At 46.2% G+C, this 23,897-nt stretch overlaps 1 protein-coding gene across 1 annotated transcript; it reads left to right on the top strand.

Moving 5' to 3' along the window:
• Positions 1-10,829: 10,829 nt before the first annotated feature.
• LOC142581978 (sulfotransferase ssu-1-like) lies at positions 10,830-22,891 on the top strand. Its single transcript, XM_075691416.1, has 2 exons — positions 10,830-11,119; positions 21,697-22,891. Exon 2 carries the CDS (start codon positions 21,717-21,719, stop codon positions 22,668-22,670), a length of 954 nt encoding a protein of 317 aa, XP_075547531.1. The 5' UTR covers positions 10,830-11,119; positions 21,697-21,716; the 3' UTR covers positions 22,671-22,891.
• Positions 22,892-23,897: the final 1,006 nt, after the last annotated feature.

Here is a 23,897-nt window from a genome sequence, read left to right as displayed (position 1 = left end):
CTTGCGAGCGAGAAGTTACAAGGGAGAGTCCTGCTTTGGAGGTTAAGACCCCTGCGCCCACCAGCCCGGAGGTCGATGGGGCACCTTGCGGGATTTGGCTGCGCCGGCTGTTCCAGCGCTGGAAGGGGCCGGGGAGGTTGGGGCAGCCTCGGCTGCGCCCACGTTCGGGGTCGATGGCCCCGTTTGCTGAGTAGGCGGAGCAGCGCTAGCTGCAACCACCGTGGGGGCAGATGGCGTAACTGCCGACTCACTGCCTGTGGGTCGGACAGCCGCCGGAGACCGATGTGACGCTGCCCCCTGACGCGCCACTTCGGCAAAGGTGTTCTTTGGCAGGAAGGACACCCGCCTGCGTGCCACGTTGAACGATATGCTTTCCTTAACTTTGATTATGACTATGTCTTTCTCTCTTTTCCAGGACGGGCACGACCGCGAGTATGCGGCGTGTTCGCCTTCACAGTTTGCACAATGGAGAGTGTTCTTGCAAGCTTCAGAATTACGCTCGTGGGCACTGCACTTCGCACAGGTTTGACGGCCTCGACAGCTCTGCGAACTGTGGCCGAAGCGTTGGCATTGAAACATCTAAGGGGGTTTGGCACATATGGCCTAACACGGAGCTTGATGTACCCGGCCTCTACAGACTCGGGCAGAATATTTGAGCCGAAAGTCAATATAAGGTGTTTGGTCTTGGTTTCTTTGCTGTCACGCCTGATCTTAATTCTTTTAACATTGATAACATTCTGATCACAGAAGCCCTCCAAGAGTTCATCCTCAGTGAGCTCCTGCAAGTCATCGTCCGAGACAACACCGCGGCTTGTGTTCATGGTACAGTGCGGGGTTACTGTTACTTGGGTCTCTCCAAATGACACAAGTTTCGGCAGCTTCTCATACTGCTTCTGGTTTCGGAGCTCCAAAAGGAGATCACCACTTGACATTCTCGACACCTTATATCCTGTACCGAAAACTTCGGTCAAAGACTTGGATACAAGGAACGGTGAAATGGATCGCACTAGTTTGTCTGGCTTTTCTAAGTGAATCACGTGGAATCGCGGAATGTTGTGGACTTGTCGTCCGAAAAATTGAAAGAGATCTTCGGTGCGCCCTCGTTTCTGAGGACGATCAGGAAGTTTGGGAAAAGAAGTTTCCATGAAATATATAAAAATTCGGCAACAGCGCCGACCGCCCACCACGGAGCCCAACAAGGGGACGCGGCAGAGCTTGCGTGCAAGTCTGCACGACGCCAGCCGTACGCCGCCACTATAACCAAATATGGTGTACCCAAGGTTGGATAGCCACACAGGGTTAACCCTTGCCGCCAAGAAGAAGGAAGTAAATAGAAGAGAGAAGGAGACAGGAAAGGTGGAAAGTAAGGGAAAGACGAAGGTTGTAGGAAGAGAGAGACAGGAAAAGGCGACTGCCGATTTCCCCCGGGTGGGTCAGTCCGGGGATGCCGTCTACGTGAAGCAGAGGCCAAAGAGGTGTGTTGCCTCCGCCGGGGGGCCTTAAAGGTCCGAACACCCGGCATCGGCTCAACCCCCAGGATCCCCCTTTCCCCGGACACGGCTAAGCCGCGCACGGCTACACGCGGGAGGGTCCAACTGTCGTGTGCTCGGGTACGTGGTGTCGCAACACACCAAACGCCTGCTGACGCAGACGCCCCTGCGGGGGACTGCACGAAAAGTATCCGCTATAAATACCGTCGTCTTCCCTAGGCGAGTCGACTAATGAATCTGAAGACTGTCTAGCCGAGACGAGACTTTCAATTATGTTCTGTCTGTGACAGGCAGCTACTGCGTCCATATGGATCTCTGCACAGTACGGCCTGTTGCGGTGTGGTGTGGTGTGTCGTTGCGAACATGCACTACATCCGTTTTAAGAATGTGGATAGCATCATCTCCAACCAACCTGCTTTGCCGGTAGCCATTTCATGCTTGTATCTACTCTCAATTACAGGAGAACCAGCATCTTTAAGGCAGAAGCCTTTAATGGCTCATTGTCGAGGTCATCTGCAGTTAGCAGAAACTGTCACAGCTTTTCGGCCCCCTGATTGATCTCTGTGTCGCGACGTCACTGTCGCTAGGCGCAGGTTCGCGCCTCCTGATTGGCTCCCGTGCGCGACATCACTGTCGTCAAGTGCGGGTGTCGGGAGGGTTCGGCGCCGCCCGGGTTGACTCATCACATCGGCACTCGTGGCGGCCGTATGTTCGACTGTGCGCCCTACGTCACTGTCGTCAGGCGCTTGAGGTGGCCTTCCGATTGCGCTCCGTGTGTCCTGGCGTCACCGTCGCGAGGCGTGCGTGGCGGCCGTCTGCTTAGGTGTGGTGTGGCGGCGGTGGTGGCGGCAGTTTACTTTGAGGTATCGTGTGGGAAGGATGTCTCGTCTCGCCAAACCAGTGTCTCCCAACACGCGACAAGCGCCAGCCGATGAACGCAAGCGGCGCTCAAGAGAGGCTGAGTGTATACGTCGCATGCATCAGGGCGACGAGGCACAGAGTCCAGGGACGTGACGGGCCAAATCAAGAGAGGCCATGCGTTTGAAGCGACTCGCTGCATCTCCGGGTGCCAAGGCAAATGAAGCTCCGAAGAGCCGGGACCGCCATCTTCCCGCGGCAAGCCGAGCAAGTACAAGTCAATCGAGCCAAGTAGATGATGAAGATGGTCAACTACACCCCGACACCGCCATTGAAGACGCGTCTACTCCTGATCCATAAATGGCGCTGCAACAGTTCGGCGCTGCAAGGCAGCCATCCTGGTTCACCGGCCATGAGTTGGAAAGCCGACATCCTCCCAGATGACAGCTCTGAAATGATGGAGGTCGCGGGATCGAATCCCGGCCGCGGCGGCCGCATTTCGATGGGGGCGAAATGCGAAAACACCCGTGTGCTTAGATTTTGGTGCACGTTAAAGAACTCCAGGTGGTCGAAATTTCCAGAGTCCTCCACTACGGCGTGCCTCATAATCAGAAAGTGGTTTTGGCACGTATAAAACCCCATAATTTGATGAAATGATGGGCTAAGAAGACATCGAAACGACAGACATTGGGAGTAAACAACGTTGCAGGCATTTAGTAAACAAACATTCACATAGCAGCGTATGAGTTCTGTGCCTCCGTGGTGTTTCCGACGCAAAAAATCGTCATTGGCAATGGTGTCGGGCTTCCGGCGTTTCACACTTTAGTCTCGACAAAGTGTCTTCCATTTTTTTTTACTAAAGTGTATTTCCAAGCAGGGTCCATTTGGGAACATAATGTTGTTAACAAATATGTTGCACATGGTAGCACGGGGGACGGTGTAGAACTCGCAGTCAGGAACTGGTTCCTGGCTGTGCGAGCATGCAATAACAAACACGTCCTCCTTTTGTCTTTACCGCGTACCCATGCGCTGCGTGTAACAATGGAGCTGTTACGTAAACCTATTCCATACTGTTTTTTATTACATTTCTGCAATCAGCGCTCCACGATTGGTGAAAAGTATTTCAGGCTACCCCTACTTCACCCGTCTGTCATGAGACGTCACGAAAACCAAAAAAAACTTCCCTATCTCAAATGACGTGCACACACTGAGTATGCGTGATCAGACCACAAAAAATAGTCATGGCCAATTCTACACTTTCTCGCCATCAGCCTACCGCTATTGTTTTAAAGGTTTCGGGCTGCGCCAACATCACCTTCAATACCACGCAGCTTCATAAATACGCGAAAACTAACCGCGTCAATGTATCGTTTACGCATTAAAAACGTATTAATTTGTCAAAGAGGAGGAAGAATGAACGTTTATTGTGTGAAACAGCGAGAAAGTGTTCTTTCTTCGCCCTAGGTGGGCGGCTCTCTTAGTCCAGAAAGCCGTTGGCTAATGCCGCAGCCCAGGCCCGGTCCACCGGACTTCGCCCAAGAAAACAGATTTTTTTTTTTTTATAGCTGAAGATTACCCCGTTCCTTAAGTAGTTTGTGCGCCCACCGATCGCTCTGGTACGGGTTATTCGGAGCTCCCGGTGAGAATGAATTTAGCTGGGCATAATTATAATTGTTACACGGCCGTACAACACTGCCGAAGCATTTCGACACGCACACAACATCCGCTCTGCCAAATCCTTTTCCCTTAGGATGACCCAATGATAACCTAATTTGCACCGTTGCATTGCACGCCGACGCAATTTTCGACCAGCCACGGCAAGCTAAGTAAGCGGAAGCGTGCCAATTGCAGACGCTTGCACTCCCCTCCGCACCCGGCTATCCCCTTTCACTGCACTAGCTTGGCCCCAACAAACCCCTCTCCACTTCTGTGTGCTCCTCACATCTTCTCTGTCAATTACGAGCACCGCGGCCGACTTCTGCAAGAGTTCCACTACCTGGGGCTTCCATGTTCACGACAGGAAGATATCCTCTTTTTTTGTCGTGATCAGCTACCGGCCTTCCTAAGTGTCGTCGAGTACCTCGACTCGTCGGGGCTCTCGTCGAAACTATAGGAAATTTCTACAAAGACGGATGGCCGTTAGGCCATCCCACCACCTCGGGCTTCCTGATCCGCCACTACTTCACTTCTACTGGGCCACCACCTATATGGTCTACCTCCAGCCTACTCCTCCGTTCGAACCCACTGGGCCCTCCCGGCCGGGCTGCTCTGATGCTGCTAGGACGACCCTCTTCCTTTCTCCCTTCTACCCTCTCTTTCTTTGAACCCCATCACCGCCACCCTGCTGGCGCTGAGCCGTGCTCCCACATGGGTTGCAGAAATAGTGCCAGCCTTTCCTCCTTTCCCACAGCAACCACTTCTCTCTCTGTCAACTACGTAAGAAAACCTTGTAAGTGTAGGCAGCGTTATTCGCAGTGAAAGCAAAGAAATATGACCTCCTATATGCGAGGAGAGGGTTTCATTGGACGGTTCAAACAGCGCTGTGGGTCACCGCCCGATGCTCACGTCGGCGAGCATGTAAATTTGAAGCCAGGAGATTGAAATAAATACAGAACGCTACAGTTTTGCGTTATAGGGGCCCACGACTTTGTGAAATTCGCCGGAAATCTGCCAGAAAACATACCACGAAATCCACTATTCCCAACCCTATCTTGGCAACTAATCGATCCTATGTTTCGGCATGCAAAACTAGAACTGCAGAAAGACGTTGCGACGACATACAAACATGGCGTCCGCTTGTGAATTGAAGGACAATTTCAACATTCTGATCCTGCAACACAAACATTCACCTAATAAAACAAGAACAGGCAACTAGAGAGAAAGAAAATGAACTAAATTCATTCACGAAGCGCGCTCTTGAAGGCAGTGTTACGCTTTGAACACGAAACATTGAGCGACATCACCATAACTTGAAAAAATTGCGTCCTTCATCAGTCTATGCACGCCCCTACGAGAGTGGAGCGGCTGTATGCGGCTTTTTCGTGGAGCTACGCCCCGTTCGCAACGACTGGCCGATTGGACTGACCAAGTTGCCGCACTAAGCAACAAGAAACAGGTCACACATGCCTACTCGAATCATTGCGGAGTACACAAAGAATGACACGAGGAACTTGCCAAACAGACTATCGCCTACGTGTTTGTTGTTCAAACTTTAGTGCCTCGTCTGCGGAGATTTTGCGCGAAGGTGACATCGAGACACCTTCGGCTGGGGCGCAGTCGCAAAGTGTCTCGCAGGCTTTCTAGGCAGCTTTTCTAACAAGTGTCGAGGTTATATTTAACATCCTCCCTGCCTATAGCGCATTGTGAACTTCGTTCTGCATACTCTACTGCAGCGCAGTCCTCTGCCTTTCTCTCTCTCTCTATATATATATATACATATATACATATATATATATACATATATATATATATATATATATATATATATATATATATATATATATATATCTTTACGGGGGCGGGGGCTTTACCGAGCCAAAACTACTTTCTGATTAGGAGGCACGCCGTAGCGGAGGACTCTGGAAATTTCAATAATAATAATAATAATATTTGGGGTTTTACGTGCCAAAACCACTTTCTGATTATGAGGCACGCCGTAGTGGAGGACTCCGGAAATTTTTGACCACCTGGGGTTCTTTAACGTGCACCTAAATCTAAGCACACGGGTGTTTTCGCATTTCGCCCCCATCGAAATGCGGCCGCCGTGGCCGGGATTCGATCCCGCGACCTCGTGCTCAGCAGCCCAACACCATAGCCACTGAGCAACCACGGCGGGTTCTGGAAATTTCAACCACCTGGGGTTCCTTAACGCGCATTTAAATCTAACTACACGGGTGTTTTCGCATTACGCCCCCATTGAAATGCGGCCGCCGCAGCCAGGATTCGATCCGCGATCTCGTGCTCAGCAGCCCAACATCATAGCCACTGAGCGTCCACGGCGGGTGCAGTCCGCTGCTTCAATCAATAACTCGCCCTTTGGCGTAATTGCTAACTCAGCAGCCACGCACGCTTGTATATCACGCGGCTCGACCTTTTGTGCGAGAAGGAAAATCTTCAGGCGCATTGGTGACGTGGTAATTACAAACCCCACTTCATTTATGAAATCTCCCCATGGCCTCAGTTATATACGCTACTAAGAATTTTATGGGTTGCGATATATAGGTTCGATGCCTACAACCGCGAAAGAAACTAATAAACGGCTCCTGTCTCTTTTAGTTTAGTCATTTCGACTCTTAGCATGGGCAATTATACTAAACATTAAAATAATGGACCATGTAACCGTTTTTATTGCTACAGCGTCAACTGACACATTGAGTGAAAGAGCAGGCGGCTTACGTCTGTAGCAGCGAAACGGCAGGTAAACTCCCATTGTCTGCGATTCCACGTCATGAGCGTGTGTCGACCGAGTTCCCATTCGCTGGGACGCCACGTGACAAGTGCGCTTTGACGGAGAACAGTGAGTGAAAGGTACCACCTTCTCCCTCTACAGCGCGCCAGATGTTGCGCGAGGGGATAAGGCTTCGCCGCGACGCCGCGTCACCCTCGCTTTCCCTCTCGCAAGCATGTCTTATCCGCGCGTTCATTGTCCGAGCAAGCTCTCACCTGCGTTCTAATAGCACCTAGGTAAGGCCAAATCGAAACGCACCAAGCGTCTCCACGCACTTGCTTGCCAGCAAGGAGATTATACCCCGGAGAACCACTTAGTTGCGTTCAATTGGACAATCATGCTTTCGCATCCAGAACTCACAAGAAGTGCTTGGTGGCCTCACATATTTAAAAGTACAGGTCTCAGGCACCCAATCCTGCATTTAGCGTCGGCTCCCCACGGCGTAACCGAGCGAACCAGCACAGCGAAGGATGAAAGCGTGAACGTGGTGCGTAGTGGTGAATGGAAGATTGTGATAGCGAAGGGAGCACGTGAAAGCAAGCGGAAGAGGAGGGTGTGATTAAAGCGGGAGATGAAAAACTGGAGGACGCTTAAGCTTCGCCTTCAAGAGTGGAACGCGACAGCGTTCCCGTCGACCCGCCAAGGTGTGTAAGACAATGGGCTACGGCGCAGCGACTACGCGCCCCACATGGGACGCGGTGAGCGTCGAGCAACGCAGCGTTCGGCGCGACAACGAAATGTGCGCCTGAGCAAGCGACGCACGCCTGAGCCTTAGAAACAGCTCGTTTCTAAGGCAACAGCGCGTTCACTAGAGGCGCTTTTGTACCGCTCTGAAACATCGAACTCGTGGCTCAGTGGTAACGTCTCCGTCTCACACTCCGGAGACCCTGGTTCGATTCCCACCCAGCCCATCTTGGAAGTTGCTTTTTAACGCGATAGCGTTAAGGAGCTCGTGTTGCAGAAAAGCCGGTGTCGTCGGCGTCGGTGTCGGCGTCGGCGTCCGCGGCGTTGGCCGTGAGCGATAAATCACGGCAGGCACTTCATAAATAAAAAGCAACTTCCAAGATGGGCTGGGTGGGAATCGAACCAGGGTCTCCGGAGTGTGAGACGGAGACGTTACCACTGAGCCACGAGTTCGATGCTTCAAAGCGCTACAAAAGCGCCTCTAGTGAACGCGGTGTTGCCTTAGAAACTAGCTGTTTCTAAGGCTCAGGCGTGCGTCGCTTGCTCAGGCGCTCATTTCGTTGTCGCGCCGAACGCTGCGTTGCTCGACGCTCACCGCGTCCGATGCGGGGCGCGTAGTCGCTGCGCCGTAGCCCAATACCCCTTGGCGGGTCGACGGGAACGCTGTCGCGTTCCACTCTTGAAGGCGAAGCTTAAGCGTCCTCCAATTTTTTATTTATGAAGTGCCTGCCGTGATTCATCGCTCACGGCCAACGCCGCGGACGCCGACGCCGACACCGACGCCGACGACACCGGCTTTTCTGCGACACGAGCTCCTTAACGCTATCGCGTTAAAAGCGTGCTGCCTCGCAAGACGAGCGCTGCGGCGACGACCGCTACGACACGACGCCATAGTAGCGCTCCGCCGTCTGCTCCCCGATGGCATGCGGCTTCCGCCGATACCATGTAAGGAAACAAAGCGCAGCACTAGCGGAGGTCTGTCTGCAGCGGCTGCTGTGAATCGCGCCCACGTATGCGCTGCTTCTTGTGATGTCCTGATCAGCGAGGCAGTCGCGCCACACTTAGTTCCGTTTGTAATGTGCCGCACGAGACAGATTACCTGCGCCAGGCAATATGTCGCGAAATGAAAACCCGTGCAGAGTGGCGCTCCACTTTCGCATTAGGGAGTATCGTAATCGTCGGCGAGCTTTTTATCCGTCACTCAGGGTTACAGCTTATTATTGTGAGTTATGTGGTTTATAGTGTAGCATGCCCACATTTACTCTAAATATAAGCTAGGTGAATAGCCTAGTTGCTTCAGACAAAGGAAACTTAACACGCGTACAACATTTTCAAGCTCTTCTACTTACGCCAATAGCGTCGCGCTAATATTTGCAGGTTCCGTTACTCCAAGAGAATGAGTCCTAATACGCAATACATTAAGTTACCCGCAGATATAGAATATAGCTGTAGGAAATAAATTAGGTTATAGTTTCGCTTGCTCTGGAAAGTGATGCATGAAAAGTGCATGGGAAGATGAAGTCAATCGTGTGCCAGCTAATTCACACATACGTTTCAGAATTCCAAAAATAAACACCCTCAATTCCCTCGGAAGATACACACGTGCGTCCAGGTACTTCCGCTGTTCTATAGTCAGATGTTTTTCACGTAATGTACAGGCGAGCATTACTCAGAAAAAAAAGAAAAGACAGCGGAGAGGCAGTTATGACTCTACATCGTAAAAAGAACAGCCACCGGAAAGCGAAGGCTAGCCCGAGAAAGAATGCGGGCACTGACACTGTCTACAATTCCTAATTCTTCTGTTTATTTTTATCTGAATAAAGCAATGCTTTAAAAAATAATGGACGGAGCGACATCTGACGCCTTGTTATTTATGGAAGACAGTGACGCCGGCTTCCGGAGACACAGTTTGCGACCATACATTTCAGATTCCCTTCTTCTCTTCATTCGTCGTTTGCAGAGATGTCACCACACCGAAGTTTTCGTCGGCGTAAACCACTGAGCATGATAGAATAAAGAAGAATGAAATGACGCTTACGAAACACGCCATCGTACTGTGGTCCTCTTTTCCCATTACTTTTTCTTGTTTTTACAGCGGAGCTATTTTAGACTAGGTTCTGGCGGTTTGTGTGCGTAGGAAGAAAAGATGGCGGCCTACCCCAAAGCAAAAGCATAAAGGAAAAGCATATCGTCGGGCATGCGGTAGCTACGTTTATTGACGAGAAGTGTCAAAACGTATTGCGATAAAAAAAACGTATCGTAACCAAAAAGGTAAAAACTCAATAGACACTGTTTAGCATGGATTGTGGTTTGACGTAACGGGATCTATAGGCAAACCACGTAATCTTTTCTCAGTTCCCTTCCACCCGTGCAATGGGTGGGATGCGTGCGGTTAAGACTACGGGAGAACAGCGCGCCTACGAAGAACATCGTCGTCACCACAAGCGGGAGTGTGCGGGGTGACGGCGAGCGACACGTTTTACGGACGAAGAAAGTGCCGCAAACGGCAAGCGTATGCACCTTTGGTTGGATCATCCCCACCGGCTGCACTCCCATTGTAATTACGGGTGATTTAAACACAGTTGCGTCTCGGCCAGACGGAAAGTGGTTCATGGCGTTTCTCTTGGAAAGGCTTGGCATGTTCAATGTTACACAAACACCAGTGTGCCCAGGACGCGTCATCGGTACTGTACAGGCCACACATTGGCCAAGAACCTTTCCAGTGTCACCACAAAGCCACTGGCCGATAGTCACCTCGGCAACCAAACAGTGAATTCAAAAAGCAAACAAAAGAAGGTGAAAAATAGAAAGACATCGAGTACGCGAGTTGACAAAACAGCAAGAAAAATTGTGAAAAATCGAAATTTATTGTGGCACTTTTACTTTAAATCAACATATTTATTAGCAACACATTTGTCACCATATATACAGCTGCGCTAGTCATCCACCTTCACAAAGTGGAATGCCTCGGAATTTTTTTTTACATATTATCCGAGTGGCTTTTGGGTTGAGGTCTTCTGACGTTCGATGCGAAACGTCGCCGAGATAACAGTCTTGGTGTGGTGATAAGCTTCAGAGCGAAATAGGATTTTCTTATGGACGACGTTATGGGCTTCTTATTTGCAGTTGCGCAAACGTGGCCTGGTGTCATGTTGCTGCGCAAGGAAACATCGGACTTCATCGCTGCGCGTGCAAAGACCTGACCACCTAATCGCTGCTGCATGCGATCATTATGGCTGCCATGTGTTGGGTCATCGTTCAATAGCTACCAGGGCGCCACCGAGCGTTATAAAAGAAGAAAGCACTGCCGACCCCCTCTTCAATTAGCAGCAGCGGCGGTGGAGCGCAGGCGCCTTCCAACACTTCCTTCTGGAATTTTACAGTTGCGCAACTCTGACTCGGTGCCATCCTGCTGCGCAAGGAAACATTGGACTTCATCGCCGCCCGTGCAAAGACCTGACCACCTAATCGCTGCTGCATGCGATCATGATGGCTGCCATGTGTTGCGTCATCGTTCAACAGCTACAAGGGCGCCACGGACAGCTATAAAAGAAGGAAGCACTGACGACCCGCTCTTCCGTTGGCAGCAGCGGCGATCGAACGCAGACGCCTTCCAACACTTCCATCTGGAATTTTGCAGGTTGGTTATCGCCACCTCCCTCTCATCTACGTATTGGTAGGCATGTCTATCGCCGCAGGTGCTGCCCCTCTTGCTGCTTTTTAACAAATGCTTTGGTGTAATTCATGATACTTTTTCTGTGCCTTCTTGGTTCCTGTTTTTGCTTTTTTTGTCGAATAAGCACTACGTTGCTTTCGTCGGCGTTCAGGTGCCGGTGGACGTAATCTGCCATGAGTGATCTCAGTGGTACCGATTATGCAAAATGTGAAGCTGACTGTCGATCATTAACATGCAGTGACTGTTTGGGGCAGTGTCACCTAGGTTCCTGTTCTGGTGTGTCAGAATCCAGATATAAATCTACAGGGGACAACTATAAACAGTCTTGGAAATGTACGGCGTGCCGCAAAACAAAAACAACTGTGCCCAGCTCTAGGGAACCCGATGACAGCACTGTCACGGCGCTTCTGCTCGATGTTAAGGGGAAATTAAATAAGCTGCTTCCTCAGAAGAACACTGTAAATGATATGGAGGCTTTAATAAAGCACATGTCCGCCCAGTATGACACGGTACTCGCAACCGTCGCGGAGCACCTAGGCGAAATTAAGCAACTAAAGAAGAGAGATTGAAACTTGAAGGTAGAACAGACGCTGAACTCGAGAGAGTGTCTGCGGCTGTAAGTGACCTTGAATAGCACAGTCGAAAGCTGAAACTTGAAATTCATGGGCTGGCTAAACATTAGAATGAATGCCTCATGACCGGAATAAACGCCCTCGCCGCCGAACTGGAACTTGATCGTTTTAACGAGCAGACCGTCTCCGCCATTCACCTTCTTCCTTCACAAATAGATAAGGCACCAGCCCTGCTTGTTCGCTTCACACGACAGACGGTAAGAGACAAATGGGTTGAAAAAAAGGAAAGCTATATCAAGGGTAGAATCGGATGTCTACGTATCCGAAAACCTAACCGGTTATAATAGATGATTGCTCAAAGTTGTAAAGAATGGGCACTCGTAAACAATTTCAAATTTGTGTGGCATCGCAACGGAAGAATATTGGTCCGGAAAGCAGAACATGTGCGTGTAATCAAGACCGCAACCGATCTCGAAAAGCTGAATGTGTGACACCAAAGTGCTGTCCCCACGTTTTCCCATTTTTACATAGCTTCTGTTGACTCGTTATCCCCGTCTGATATTTTGCATTTTGTTGGACCAGACCATAAAAAATCCACTCGATGCTTCCATCTCAATGCGAAACAAGCATGTCCTTTTTTTCAGCAGCTTGACCTTTCAGTTTGATGTCATTATGCTGTATGAAACGTTGTATGACCAGCACTCAGTCGTATGGCACCTGCCTAAATATCAATGCTTTACTAAAAAGAGAGAAAGGTCACAGGCGATGGCGTCTGTGTGCTTGTCTGTGAAAACATTGATGCAAAGGGCATCACTGAATTTTGCTGCATCACTGATGACTAAAAAGTCCTGTCAGTCTTGTGTGCTCGAACTGTCTACTCAGTTTGCTACCATCCACCAAGCGGTAATTCAGACCATTTTTTCCAGTTTCTTGAAAAGCCTTTCCGTTATGTGGGTGAATTGCAATTTAAATGCGTGTTCGGTGGGGATTTCAATATCAACATGTTGCTTCACAACCCCATGAAGCAAAATTTGGATGCAGTTATAAACGCACATGGTTGCTTCACTGTCATATCACCTAAAAACTCATAATACACCTACGTGTATCGACCTATTCATTACAAACATTGCTTTGAGTAAGATTAAATCGGGGTTGTTTACCTGTGGCCTTAGTGCCCATATTTCTGAGCCTGAATCATGCATGTCAACAATCAACTGCTACTTCATACAACTTCATACAACTTCATACAACTTCATACAACTTCATACAAATAATTACGCGGAATGCGTTAGTAAATTTCCGTGCCGAATTGGGAAGCACGGACTGGAGGGATGTTTATGCCACGCAAATACCGGATGTCGCATATGAAAGTTTCCCCAGGCTCTTCTCCTCATGCTATCACCAACATTTCCCCTTTACTGTTAAAAAGAAATAACCTTCCAGAATACGCAATCCATGGGTCACAAACAAGCCTCTCCCCCAAATAAAGAAATAGCCTTGATGATAAGTTTATCAAGTCAAAAGATCCAAACGACTGGAACGAGTTTAAACGGTTTCGCAATCGTCTCACGAACGAGCTGCGCACCGCGAGAAATCGTTATCATACTGACTTGTTCAACACTTGTGAATGTGACAGTCAGAGGAAAAGGAAGCAGTTGAATGATCCGCGCCACCATGCACTTTATTTATTTATTTATTTACAGTACCCTCAGAGTAAATATACATTATAGAGGGGAGATGCCACATAAAGGAGGTAAAAATGATATATAGGAAAGGCACAGTATGAGTAAAAATAAAAAATTACACTAGCTCACTAATTTACACAAAAAAGAGTAGTAGTAGTTCACCATAGAAATCTCATCATACAATTCAATATACAGGTTGGGAATGACAGGTAAATACATACATGTATACATGAACCCATATCATGCCACCTCAATTAACTGCCTTGAAAGTGTCCAGAATCGCTCCGCTCGGTTTATGCTAGCTAATTACCATCGTACAGCAAGTGTCACACAAATGAAGACTACACTGAGCTTACCTTCGCTATTAACCCGCAGGAAACAATCAGGCCTATGCTTATTTCATAAGATTTACTACCAGAACGCTGCGCTTATGTCGGCATGGATTAACCCAGCAGCATTCATCTTCGCACGTAGAGATCATACGCATAAGGTACATGTTCCTTGCTCTAACATACTAACACATTCGCAATCATTTTTACCTAAAACATGCAACGAATGGAACGGTCTGCCAGCATCTATTGTTAATATAAGTAATCCTGTTCAATTTAGAAATGCTTTAGTTAACTACATGTAAATCATGAAACTTGCGTTGAATATATCATGTGACTTGTTATTGTACAAGTACTATTTTTTTCAAATTAACTATGTATGTATTTACCTGTATTGATGATGCATATTCCAACTATGGACGGACATATGTCGTGTATAACAAATGTTTGAGTGATAATGGTGCGATCGAGAAGTTTCTATGAAGATGTCCAAGTGTGCGATTAGCTTTGCTCGTTATAAAGTCGATATGGTACTTCCAGGGTAAGTTGTAGGTTATATGGACGCCCAGATATTTGTAATTTCTTACGCTCTCTAAAGGAATGTTATTAACTAAATAGGCAGGGCAAGCTTCATTAGTACGGGATATTCGCATTGATTTACATTTCTTGACGTTAAGCTGCATGTGCCATTTTATAGTCCAGTTATGCAGTGTGTTTAAATGGTCCTGAAGAGATGAAATATTAGTGTCATTAGTAATTTTACGATATATTACGCAGTCCATCTGCAGAAAGACAAATTTTAGACGAAATGTTATCAGGTAGATCGTTAATGTAGATTAAGAACAACAGCGGCCCAAGCACACACCCTTGTGGAACACCTAATTTCACTGGGGTTAGAGTTGAATTAACTTCATTAGCGCTTACAAATTGCAAGCGGTGTGTTAGAAATGCTTTTATCCAATTAGGTACATTAGTATCAATGTTTAGTGCGCTGAGTTTAGATAGCAGTAATGTGTGGTGTACTTTGTCAAAAGCTTTAGCGAAATCAAGAAAAGTACAGTCCGTAAGAAATCCTGCGTCCAAGTTGGAATGCAAGTGGTTAGTACAGCAAAGAAGCTCGGTAACACAGGAGAATGTTTTACGAAAGCCATGCTGGCTAGATGTAAGGAAGTTGTTAGATTCAAGGTGATTGATTACCGGAGAATAAATTACGTGCTCCATTATTTTACAGGGCACTGAAGTCAAACTAATGGGCCTATAATTAGAAGGATTATGCGTATCACCAGATTTATGAATTGGAACGATCTTAGCCGTTTTACAATCTAAAGGCAATGTGCCGTTGTGAAGCGACTGAGAAAAAAGTAATTCTAAAATTATCGAGCAATACTCACTAGTACTGTGTAAAAATTTAATATAAATTCCATCAACACCACATGACGATTTCAATTCTAATTTATTTAAAATCGATTTAATACTGTTACTATCAAATGCTATGGGATCCATGTGGGGGGTATCTTTTAGGCCGTATTTCGGGAGGAGGAGTAGCATGCGAAGACGACGAAAAGGCCTGTACGAACGTGTCATTTAGCACGTCAGCGCATGCGTGGTCGGCGATTGCTTTCCCAGTTAGTGAAGTTAGAGTAACCTTTCTAGTGTTATCTCCTTTCATAGAGCTCCAGAATGCCTTACTGTTAGTTTTCAGTAGCTTGGGAAGGGTAACGTTGTAGTAGCGAAATTTTGCAGACCGTAAATTTGAAAAGTACGTGGCGGCAGCAGATTTGCATGAGAACCAGCGTTCAGGATTTAGTGACCATTTAGCGATACGAAATAGGCGTTTCTTTTTGTTACTTAGTCTGCTAAGGTGCCTGTTATACCACGGTGCGTTACTATTTGAATATATACGTCGGACTGGAATATAACAATTTATTAGATCAGATACTTTTTCTTTAAGGAAGCGCCAATTTGTCTCGACAGGACGATCAAGATGGCAAAGTAGAAACGTACCAAGAAAGGAAGCAAGTTCGTTGTTTATTGCGAGAAGTTAGCCTTTTTATAATCTTTTATTTGCATAAATCGTTTACCTTTCAGTGGTAGTGATATCGTGATTGTAAAATGTAATGTATCGTGGTCGCTAAGGCCAGGTAAGTGCGTTATCGGGGATATATCAGCTGATGATGTCAGCACGAGATCAAGTAATGATGACGTAGTGCCTGTTACACGTGTTGGAATAACGACCGTTTGTACTAAGGTAAAGTCAGAACAAATAGCGATAAACTGACTAGCCTCAGTGGATGGTGGTTTAGAGAAGGGACATGTGCTCAACCAATTTATGTTAGGAAAGTTAGTCACCCATAAAAATTATCTTTGCTTCCGGGAGTATTACTGTTAATTGATTTAGACAGCCATGCAGGTGATCACAAAACGAACTATTCGAGGGTGGCCGGTAGCAGACGCCTAAAATTTTTGTGAAATTAATGGTTAAACAACACCAGATAGATTCAATTTCAGTGATTATAGGTACGTTAAAGCACTCAACGTCTTTACTAACAGCAAGTAATACACCGCCCCCTATTCTGTCAGTACGGTCATTCCGATACACAACATATCTTTTACGGCAATGAAACAATTCTTCGTTTGTTATTTTATTAGTCAACTAAGTTTCAGTTATCGCTATTATGTCAGCATCAGTGTCATCAATAAGAGAACACAATTCGTCCCTTTTATTAAATATACGGCGAATATTAGCGAATACAACAGAAATAACATGTTTCGATGAAGTGCAAGTATCTCCCCTTGCGTATCGCTATCGCGAGTTCTGTAAGACACTACCTGAGCGCAGAATTCAAGGATCGGAATTTCTGGTTCGTGGCGTTATTTCGTAGACAACATCGTTATCTAGGTCGTAGCCGTAACATTTTTCTCCCACGAAGTCTTTTGTAACGTAGCCTGTAGGGTACATTTAGTCCCTTGGCACATCCCGTTAATTTATGTCTTATATTTCGCGTTGCCTCACAGAAGTCTTCGCTCACAGTCAGGCTGCTTCCTTTTAGAAGAGAGCGCTTAGACTCACCTTGTTCTTTGGTTTTATGAGAGAGAAACTTAACTATTATGGGCCGTGACTTTTGTTGACTGTAGCGACCAATCCTATGTGCACGCACTATGTGGTCGCAAGTTAAACTAAGCTTTAAAGTGTTATTTATCAAATCTAGGGCTTTTTCCTCTGTCTGCATTGAATTTTCTGTTGGAGTATCCGGTAACCAAAAAAAAAAAAAAACAGATTGTCGCGACGTGAGCGATCTTCCGCGTCATCAAGTCGCGCACGAAGCGTGTTCGTGTCAGTTACTACACCCTCAATCTTGTCGCGCAATAAGCTGACATCCTGTTTCCATTCATCAAGGATGGTCGTTTGGCTTTCCACGTGCTGCAGTCTTTGATCGATGTCAGATATAGCATCTGAAATGGTTTTTTGCTGTTGTTTCAGCTCATGAATTGTCTCCGACATAGAATTTTGTACAGGTTCCATTCTAATAGATCTTTCATTTAGGTCCCTCACGGTTTTAAGTACTTCAGCAAGAACATCGTCCTTGGATGGGCCAGGATTGCTTTCCACGTCACCACACAGTGAAAGAAGCAAGGAACAGAAAGGGTCACTCAAGGCTTCTGGGCATGGAAGCACGACAATGAAGCGATTACTAGATTTAAAGCAACGAAGTGGCAGTTTGGAAATGTAACTGACCTGCAGGGTTAAAAAACAGAAGTGTGAGCCTGTCATCTTGTCGGTGCCTCCGTGCCCTCTGACTGCCCAGAGTGTGTTGCTTAGCCAGTCTTAATAATATTCCTGAATGCATGAGTGCCTGCGAATTCATAAGAACAAGTGTTGCAGACACGATCTTCCTGCACCCGGCCAATGAAACATAGTTAATATGCCTTTTTTTCTGAGCTGAGCAACAGCCGTAGCCTGGATGTAGATAATCTGCAGATAAAGCCAAGTAAGTATGCCCTAGACATTGATGCCTCATTACTGCTATAGATATACAACTTATGCCTCGATGCCGGAGTCTTTCCGCACAAAATGCAAGTCGCTAAAGTAATTCCGTTATTCAAACGTGGGGACAGGACTCTTATGACAAATTACAGGCCCATCTCCATTTTGCCAGCCTTCTCAAAAGGCCAGGAAAAGGTTATATTTAAGCCTCTTCCTACATTTCTGGAAAATAAAAGCCTCTTAACCGACTGTCAGTACGCCTTCCGTAAAAACCGTTCAACACAGCTTGCCTTGTTGGATCAAGGAGAATTTATTCTCAAAAACATCGAAGAGCGCTTGCTCGCACTTGCAGTGTTAATAGATTTTACGAAAGCGTTCGACTGCCTTACTCATGAACTTCTACTCAATAAATTGTTTAACTATGGAATTTGTGACGTTGCCCTTGATTTAATTAGATCATATCTAAACTCCAGAGTTCAGTTTACACGCGTAAATAACCTCTACTCTCAGTTAAGGAACACATGGATAGGAGTGCCGCAAGGGAGCCTACTTGACCCTCTTCTTATCAACATGTATGTTAATGATATTGTCAATATTGACAATGACGCCAATTATATCATCTATGCTGCTGACACTACACTATTTTCCTCTCATCATACCTCAGACTTGTTAAGGACTGCTAATGCAGTACTAGGTAAACTACATGTGCGGTCCGTTAAAAATGGTCACATAATTAACACTACTAAAGCTAAAGCCATATTATTCCAAGCCAAGAACACAAACGCCACCATGCCTGCTGACATCACACTTAATTCACAGAAAATTGAACTAGTGAGCTCAGTTAAGAGCCTAGGGATCGTTTTCTACCACGATATGTCATGGAATAGCCACATATTATCACTAGTCACTAAACTTTCACAGATAGTTGGACTGGTTTTCTCCCTGAGGTACCTTCCACGCAATGTAAAAGTGCTTATGTATAACTCCCTTTTCATCAGCCATCTGAATTATTGCTGCCTTGTCTGGGGTACGACATCTGTCACAAACATAAGTAGATTATTCATCAATCAGAAAAAAAAATTATCCGTGGGATATGTGATGTACCATAGGACTCCCAAAGTGAACCTCTTTTCCAGGAAATTAAAGTACACAGAGTCCTTAATTTATCCACTTACAGGTTAGTCCGTGCATACGTTAGAGAGTGTAAATCGAATAATTGTTATATCCGTTCCATAGCTAACCTTAAACAGAACAAACGCCATTATCAAACACGATCCCCAGAATATTGGTAGGAAATGTACCCACGCACTAATTACGGAAAGCAAATGATTGCTTATACGCTGCCTGTCCTGCTCAACACACTAATCGCAGATGATATCAATGTTTTAGTTTTCGTTAACTAGTCTGTATAATTATTATTGCTGTTAGCTCTGGTTTTACGCTTAATAATTTTTACTTGTAGATCAGAATATTGCTTTTGCTACATCATCTGTTATTAGTACGTGTGACTGATTTGTGTGTCGTTTATTTTTCTTTCCCTCCATACTGCTGATTTCTTAATATGTAAGCTAAGTAACTTGCTTTATTTCATCAATTCTTGTGTTTTTCTTTTGCGTTATTTTATTCGTCTTAATCTGCTTTATTATCATCCCCTCATGTACTGTTGTTCCCCCTGCTGCTACCATAAAATGGGTCTTAGGACTGCTGCTTACGCAGCTTTTCTCTTCAAGACCTGTCCATATTGAAATGTGTTGTTTTTGGGAAATAAAAGCACTTACTTACTTCTAGGTTTAAAGGACGCTAGCCGAATGCCTTTTTTTTAGTATGAAGTGACCACACAATGAAACAAAGAAAAGGGTAGGATAATTTTTTTTCCAGAATATGAAGAACCGATGAACAAATGGGAAATGAAAGTGGAGGAAAATACAAATTGTCGCAGAGGGGACCAAAGCACACGCCTTCGCATTACGCGTGCAATGTTCTTGTCACTTGAGCTTTCGCAGCACCGTATTTCCGACCCAGCTACTGGGTATTATACCGTATGTGTACTAGATCTAGCCCTGAGGGTATTTGCAGCGCCACAACTCGCGGTTAGAGCACCCTTTCTACAGCAGGCAACACGTGTATACATACATACACGCATACAATATATATATATATATATATATATATATATATATATATATATATATATATATATATATATATATAGTGCTTCAACATGCCAGGCGTCAGTTGGTGTAGAGACACTCGCTGTGAATATTCCCCCGCATACAGGAAACCGCCCTAATTTGAAGCCCACGCTTCACTTGCTTTAGATAACGCTTGGCGTCAACGTTCCCACGACGCCCAATGCGTTTCCTTCGGCAAGTTGACGTCAGGCGCCGTTTTGAGGAAGTCAAGCATGGGCTTTCGATAAGGTGCATTTCTCTGTTAAAGGGTGGCTGCATGGCATTGACCTTAATTTGCTACCAGGTGTAATACCATAAGGATCGCGTTCTTGAAGCGCGTTGTACCACGACGACGTGCTTAATGTAAACAGTTAGCAGAACGTAAGGGAGCCTTAAGATAAATATTTGCTCGACAAGCGATGGTGCGCACAGTGCCCCACGCTAATCCTTGCAAGCCAACCTGCGCGAGTGTCTTGAAGCAAGCAATGAGGATTTGAAGGTGGAGACTAAACGAGTCTTCTTACAACAAAAATGACGCAACACACCACGAAAGACAGGCGAAAGGCTAAATGAGTCTCATACTCTGATCATGCTTTGCTTACTTCCATCTTTCCTTGAATAAAATTTAAGTAGTCTCTCATTATAAAACGGTCGTGGCACTTTCCTATGGGCACTGTACACAAGAGGTTGGTCGGCAAACGTGTCACAGCTCAGGGCAATCTGTCTCACGGAGTGTTTTTCTTGCGCGATAACATTTCGCGAGCGCTTTGGAAAGGCAATAATCTACTTGCGAGAGTGCTGAACTCGTACCCGATACAGCTTCCACGCGAAATGTGGCAAGAAAACACTCCACTGATGGACACATGTTAGGGATCCTGATATTTGGGTCACAGTTGTCGAAGTTACACTGAGAAGCCGCCTGTTCCCTACAGGCTGGCGATGCATCGCAAGGTCTGGCTCGATTGAGCGGTAGATTGCGCGGCGGAGCGAAATTGCAGTTTAGGCCAGTACTGTAGACAGTCCGTCTAGGTGCGCACAATATTGAGTTCCGGAAACCGTGGTAGGTTCTGCATCGTAGATGTACGAATTTTTTTTGTATATATATTTTCATTCTAGTGCTGTTATGCCCCTCTCGAGCTCCGATAATTCTTGCGAAAGTACATGCGAAACTTGTAGCTCAGATATCGCGCGACCTTAGAAATGTCGGCGACAAAATGGCTCTCATAATTCTCCGAATACGAACCTGCGGGAATGCTATTCTTCTCTTCTGTTAGGCATGGGTTGCTCTGGCAAGACTAGAGTAGAGAGCATTTCCGTAACTCCATTTCTACCTATTATAAAGTCACACGTAAATAAATAAGTGAATGAACTAAAAGATAAATACAAAAAATAAGTAATTGTCGCTGGGCAATCGCTGCCATGACTGATGGTTGCTGTATGCTAGGAAAGCTGGGAGCCCCATGAGTCCTAGGCATAATTAAATACTACAGCAACCACAGCTGTCTACTCCGCATATTCCATTTTTTTTTGGATCTCAGAACAGCGCGTATGAATGCGGCGCGTGTGTCATGATTCATTGCATAGATCACATGTATGACGTAGCGGAAATCCGGTCCTTCAAAGACATTCCGGAAATTATATTCGGCTTGACGACCTTCCGTTTTACGACAGGTAGATGCTCCCGTGAATCTGCTGAATGGATAACGCTTTCCTACGTACTTTTTTCCCGAAACTCGTTTCCGCATGCTCTTCCGGCTTACGACAAGATACACTTAAAGCGCACGTTTTGCGCGTTACAGCACCACTTTTCCGACGGGTGATGGCCGTGGAAGTTACACCGTGCCCAAACGGACCCCTGTACGTCGACTTCGACGGCTTGCGGCTCAACAAGCGCTTTTCGCCGACCGTGGTGCGGGATGCCCTGCGTTACAAGACTACGGCGAGCGACAAGTTCCTGTTGTCGTACCCAAAGTGCGGCACCCACTGGGCACAGCAGATCGCTTATCTCATCGACCACCGTGGTGTCCCGCCCGCCGACACTCTGCAGTTTCACATGTACGGACCTTCGCTGGAGAAGTTCGGCGCCGAGACACTTGCGGAACTTCCCAACAGAGGGTTGATTCGCAGCCACCTACCGTACGACTTCGTACCGAAGCACCCGCAGGCCAGGTATGTGTATGTGTGCCGAAACCCAAAGGACGTCTGCGTCTCCTTCTTCTACCACACGAAAGCGCTGCCGGAGTGCAACTTCGTGAATGGCAAGTTTGAAGACTTCTTCGAGATTTTTCTTGAAGGCAAAACTGACTTCGGTGACTACTTTGAGCATGTGCTACCGTGGTACGAACGCCGCGGAGGCGAAAACGTGCTGTTCTTGAACTACGAGGACATGAAGAGCGACCCTAGAAAACACGTGCTCGAGATGGCTGCGTTCATGAACGGAGAGCGCTACGACGAGCTTCTGCAGAACGAAAGCATGCTGGCAGATGTCCTAAAGTTCAGCAGTTCCGAGTATATGAAAAACCCGGCCTCTCCTGGACTCAGGCTGCAATCAAAAACTTGCAGTTCGAAGGCCGACGTCCCGCAGATAATGCGGCAGCTGTTTGAAACGCCCGGTTCAATACGGCAAGTCAGTGGTGTTGTTCGTTCTGGGCGCACGGGTGGTTGGAAGGAGCACTTCACGCCAGAAATGAACGAAAGGATGGAAAGGAAAATACGCGAGAAGTTTTCGCAAACTGATCTAGTTTCTCTCTGGAGGCACTATGGCATTCTTTAACAAATTTTTATCTCTTTGATCACTTTCTCTTGGTTGTGAACAAAGCAATATCATTTGTGCAGTTTACTTAGTTCAGTCTTATTTATGTGCGATCATGTTCATTTGCATAAAGTAAATACACAAAAGATCTTGCCAAACTGATGTTTGACTTTCCGGGGCATTATGACATTTTTTGACGGATTTCTGTGTCTTTTATTTTTTTCTTTAGATTTGTGTGTAAATAAAGACGAAATAATTCTGACGGTTTTGTTCGTTTCTTGCATTTATCTACCACCATGTTACTATGACAACATTGTCGCAATATCAATAGCAATAACATGTTGTAAACAGAAATCTGTTTCGGTGCAATTGCTACTTCTTGACTATTACCGTAGCTTCAGCTGGTATCGAAATACTATAGTTTAGGCGTTATTGTTATTATTTAATGGAAAAATATTGAAACAGGGACACAGGACCAGATGCGCATGAGCACTTGCTGTGTCTCCTGCGTTCCGTTTCTTCAAGTTTTTTAGCGCCGCATTACAACTCGAAATTAAAGTAGTTGGCCCGGAAAGAAAGTGCAAGTGAAATACTAATGCGCAATCATACCTCCCCATGATTATATTGAGGTAGCGCACTCAACTATGATACTAAACTTAGCTTCTACAGATCGACAGAAATTTAGAACTTGGTAACTATAGAGCACGAACCCTCAAGCTCTAATATTCGGCAGAAACAATCAATGTAGCCAACTTATAACGGCAGTAGTATAAGCGTATTGTATATTACCAGGAGAGTCATATAAACTGATAAACTTCGTAAGAAGACTATCGAATAATGCTTTCCTGAAATGATGAAGCAGTTCCGGAAGCCTAATCTGGCGGACCGAACATGTGGTATGCATCCCGACAGCCAACTGGTCCATGTGAGGCACGCAAATTACCGATAAATTACGCCTCAGCTCTGCGCGCCTACAAGCACTAGGTGAAAGCCACTCCTCGATGTAGTCCTAATATCTTTAGTCCTTTGGTCTAGACAAATACATGGTATATTAAATAGAGCTAAAGCGAAAAATTGGCTGAGCTGCTTTAGCAATTGACGCTTCTATAGAATAATAAAATGGGCTCTTTTACCATGAATGAAGGCTTTGTAAGCCATCAAAAAAGGAAAGCGAAAGGTGGTTGGCAGTGCCGCTTGAATTGTCGCAGTAGGTAGCCATAACGTCATATTTTGACAGTGTTTGTCAAT

Source organism: Dermacentor variabilis, chromosome 5, assembly GCF_050947875.1.
Source record: "Dermacentor variabilis isolate Ectoservices chromosome 5, ASM5094787v1, whole genome shotgun sequence".
Taxonomy (NCBI): Eukaryota; Metazoa; Arthropoda; class Arachnida; order Ixodida; family Ixodidae; genus Dermacentor; species Dermacentor variabilis.
This window is presented reverse-complemented; position numbering and strand designations above follow the sequence as displayed.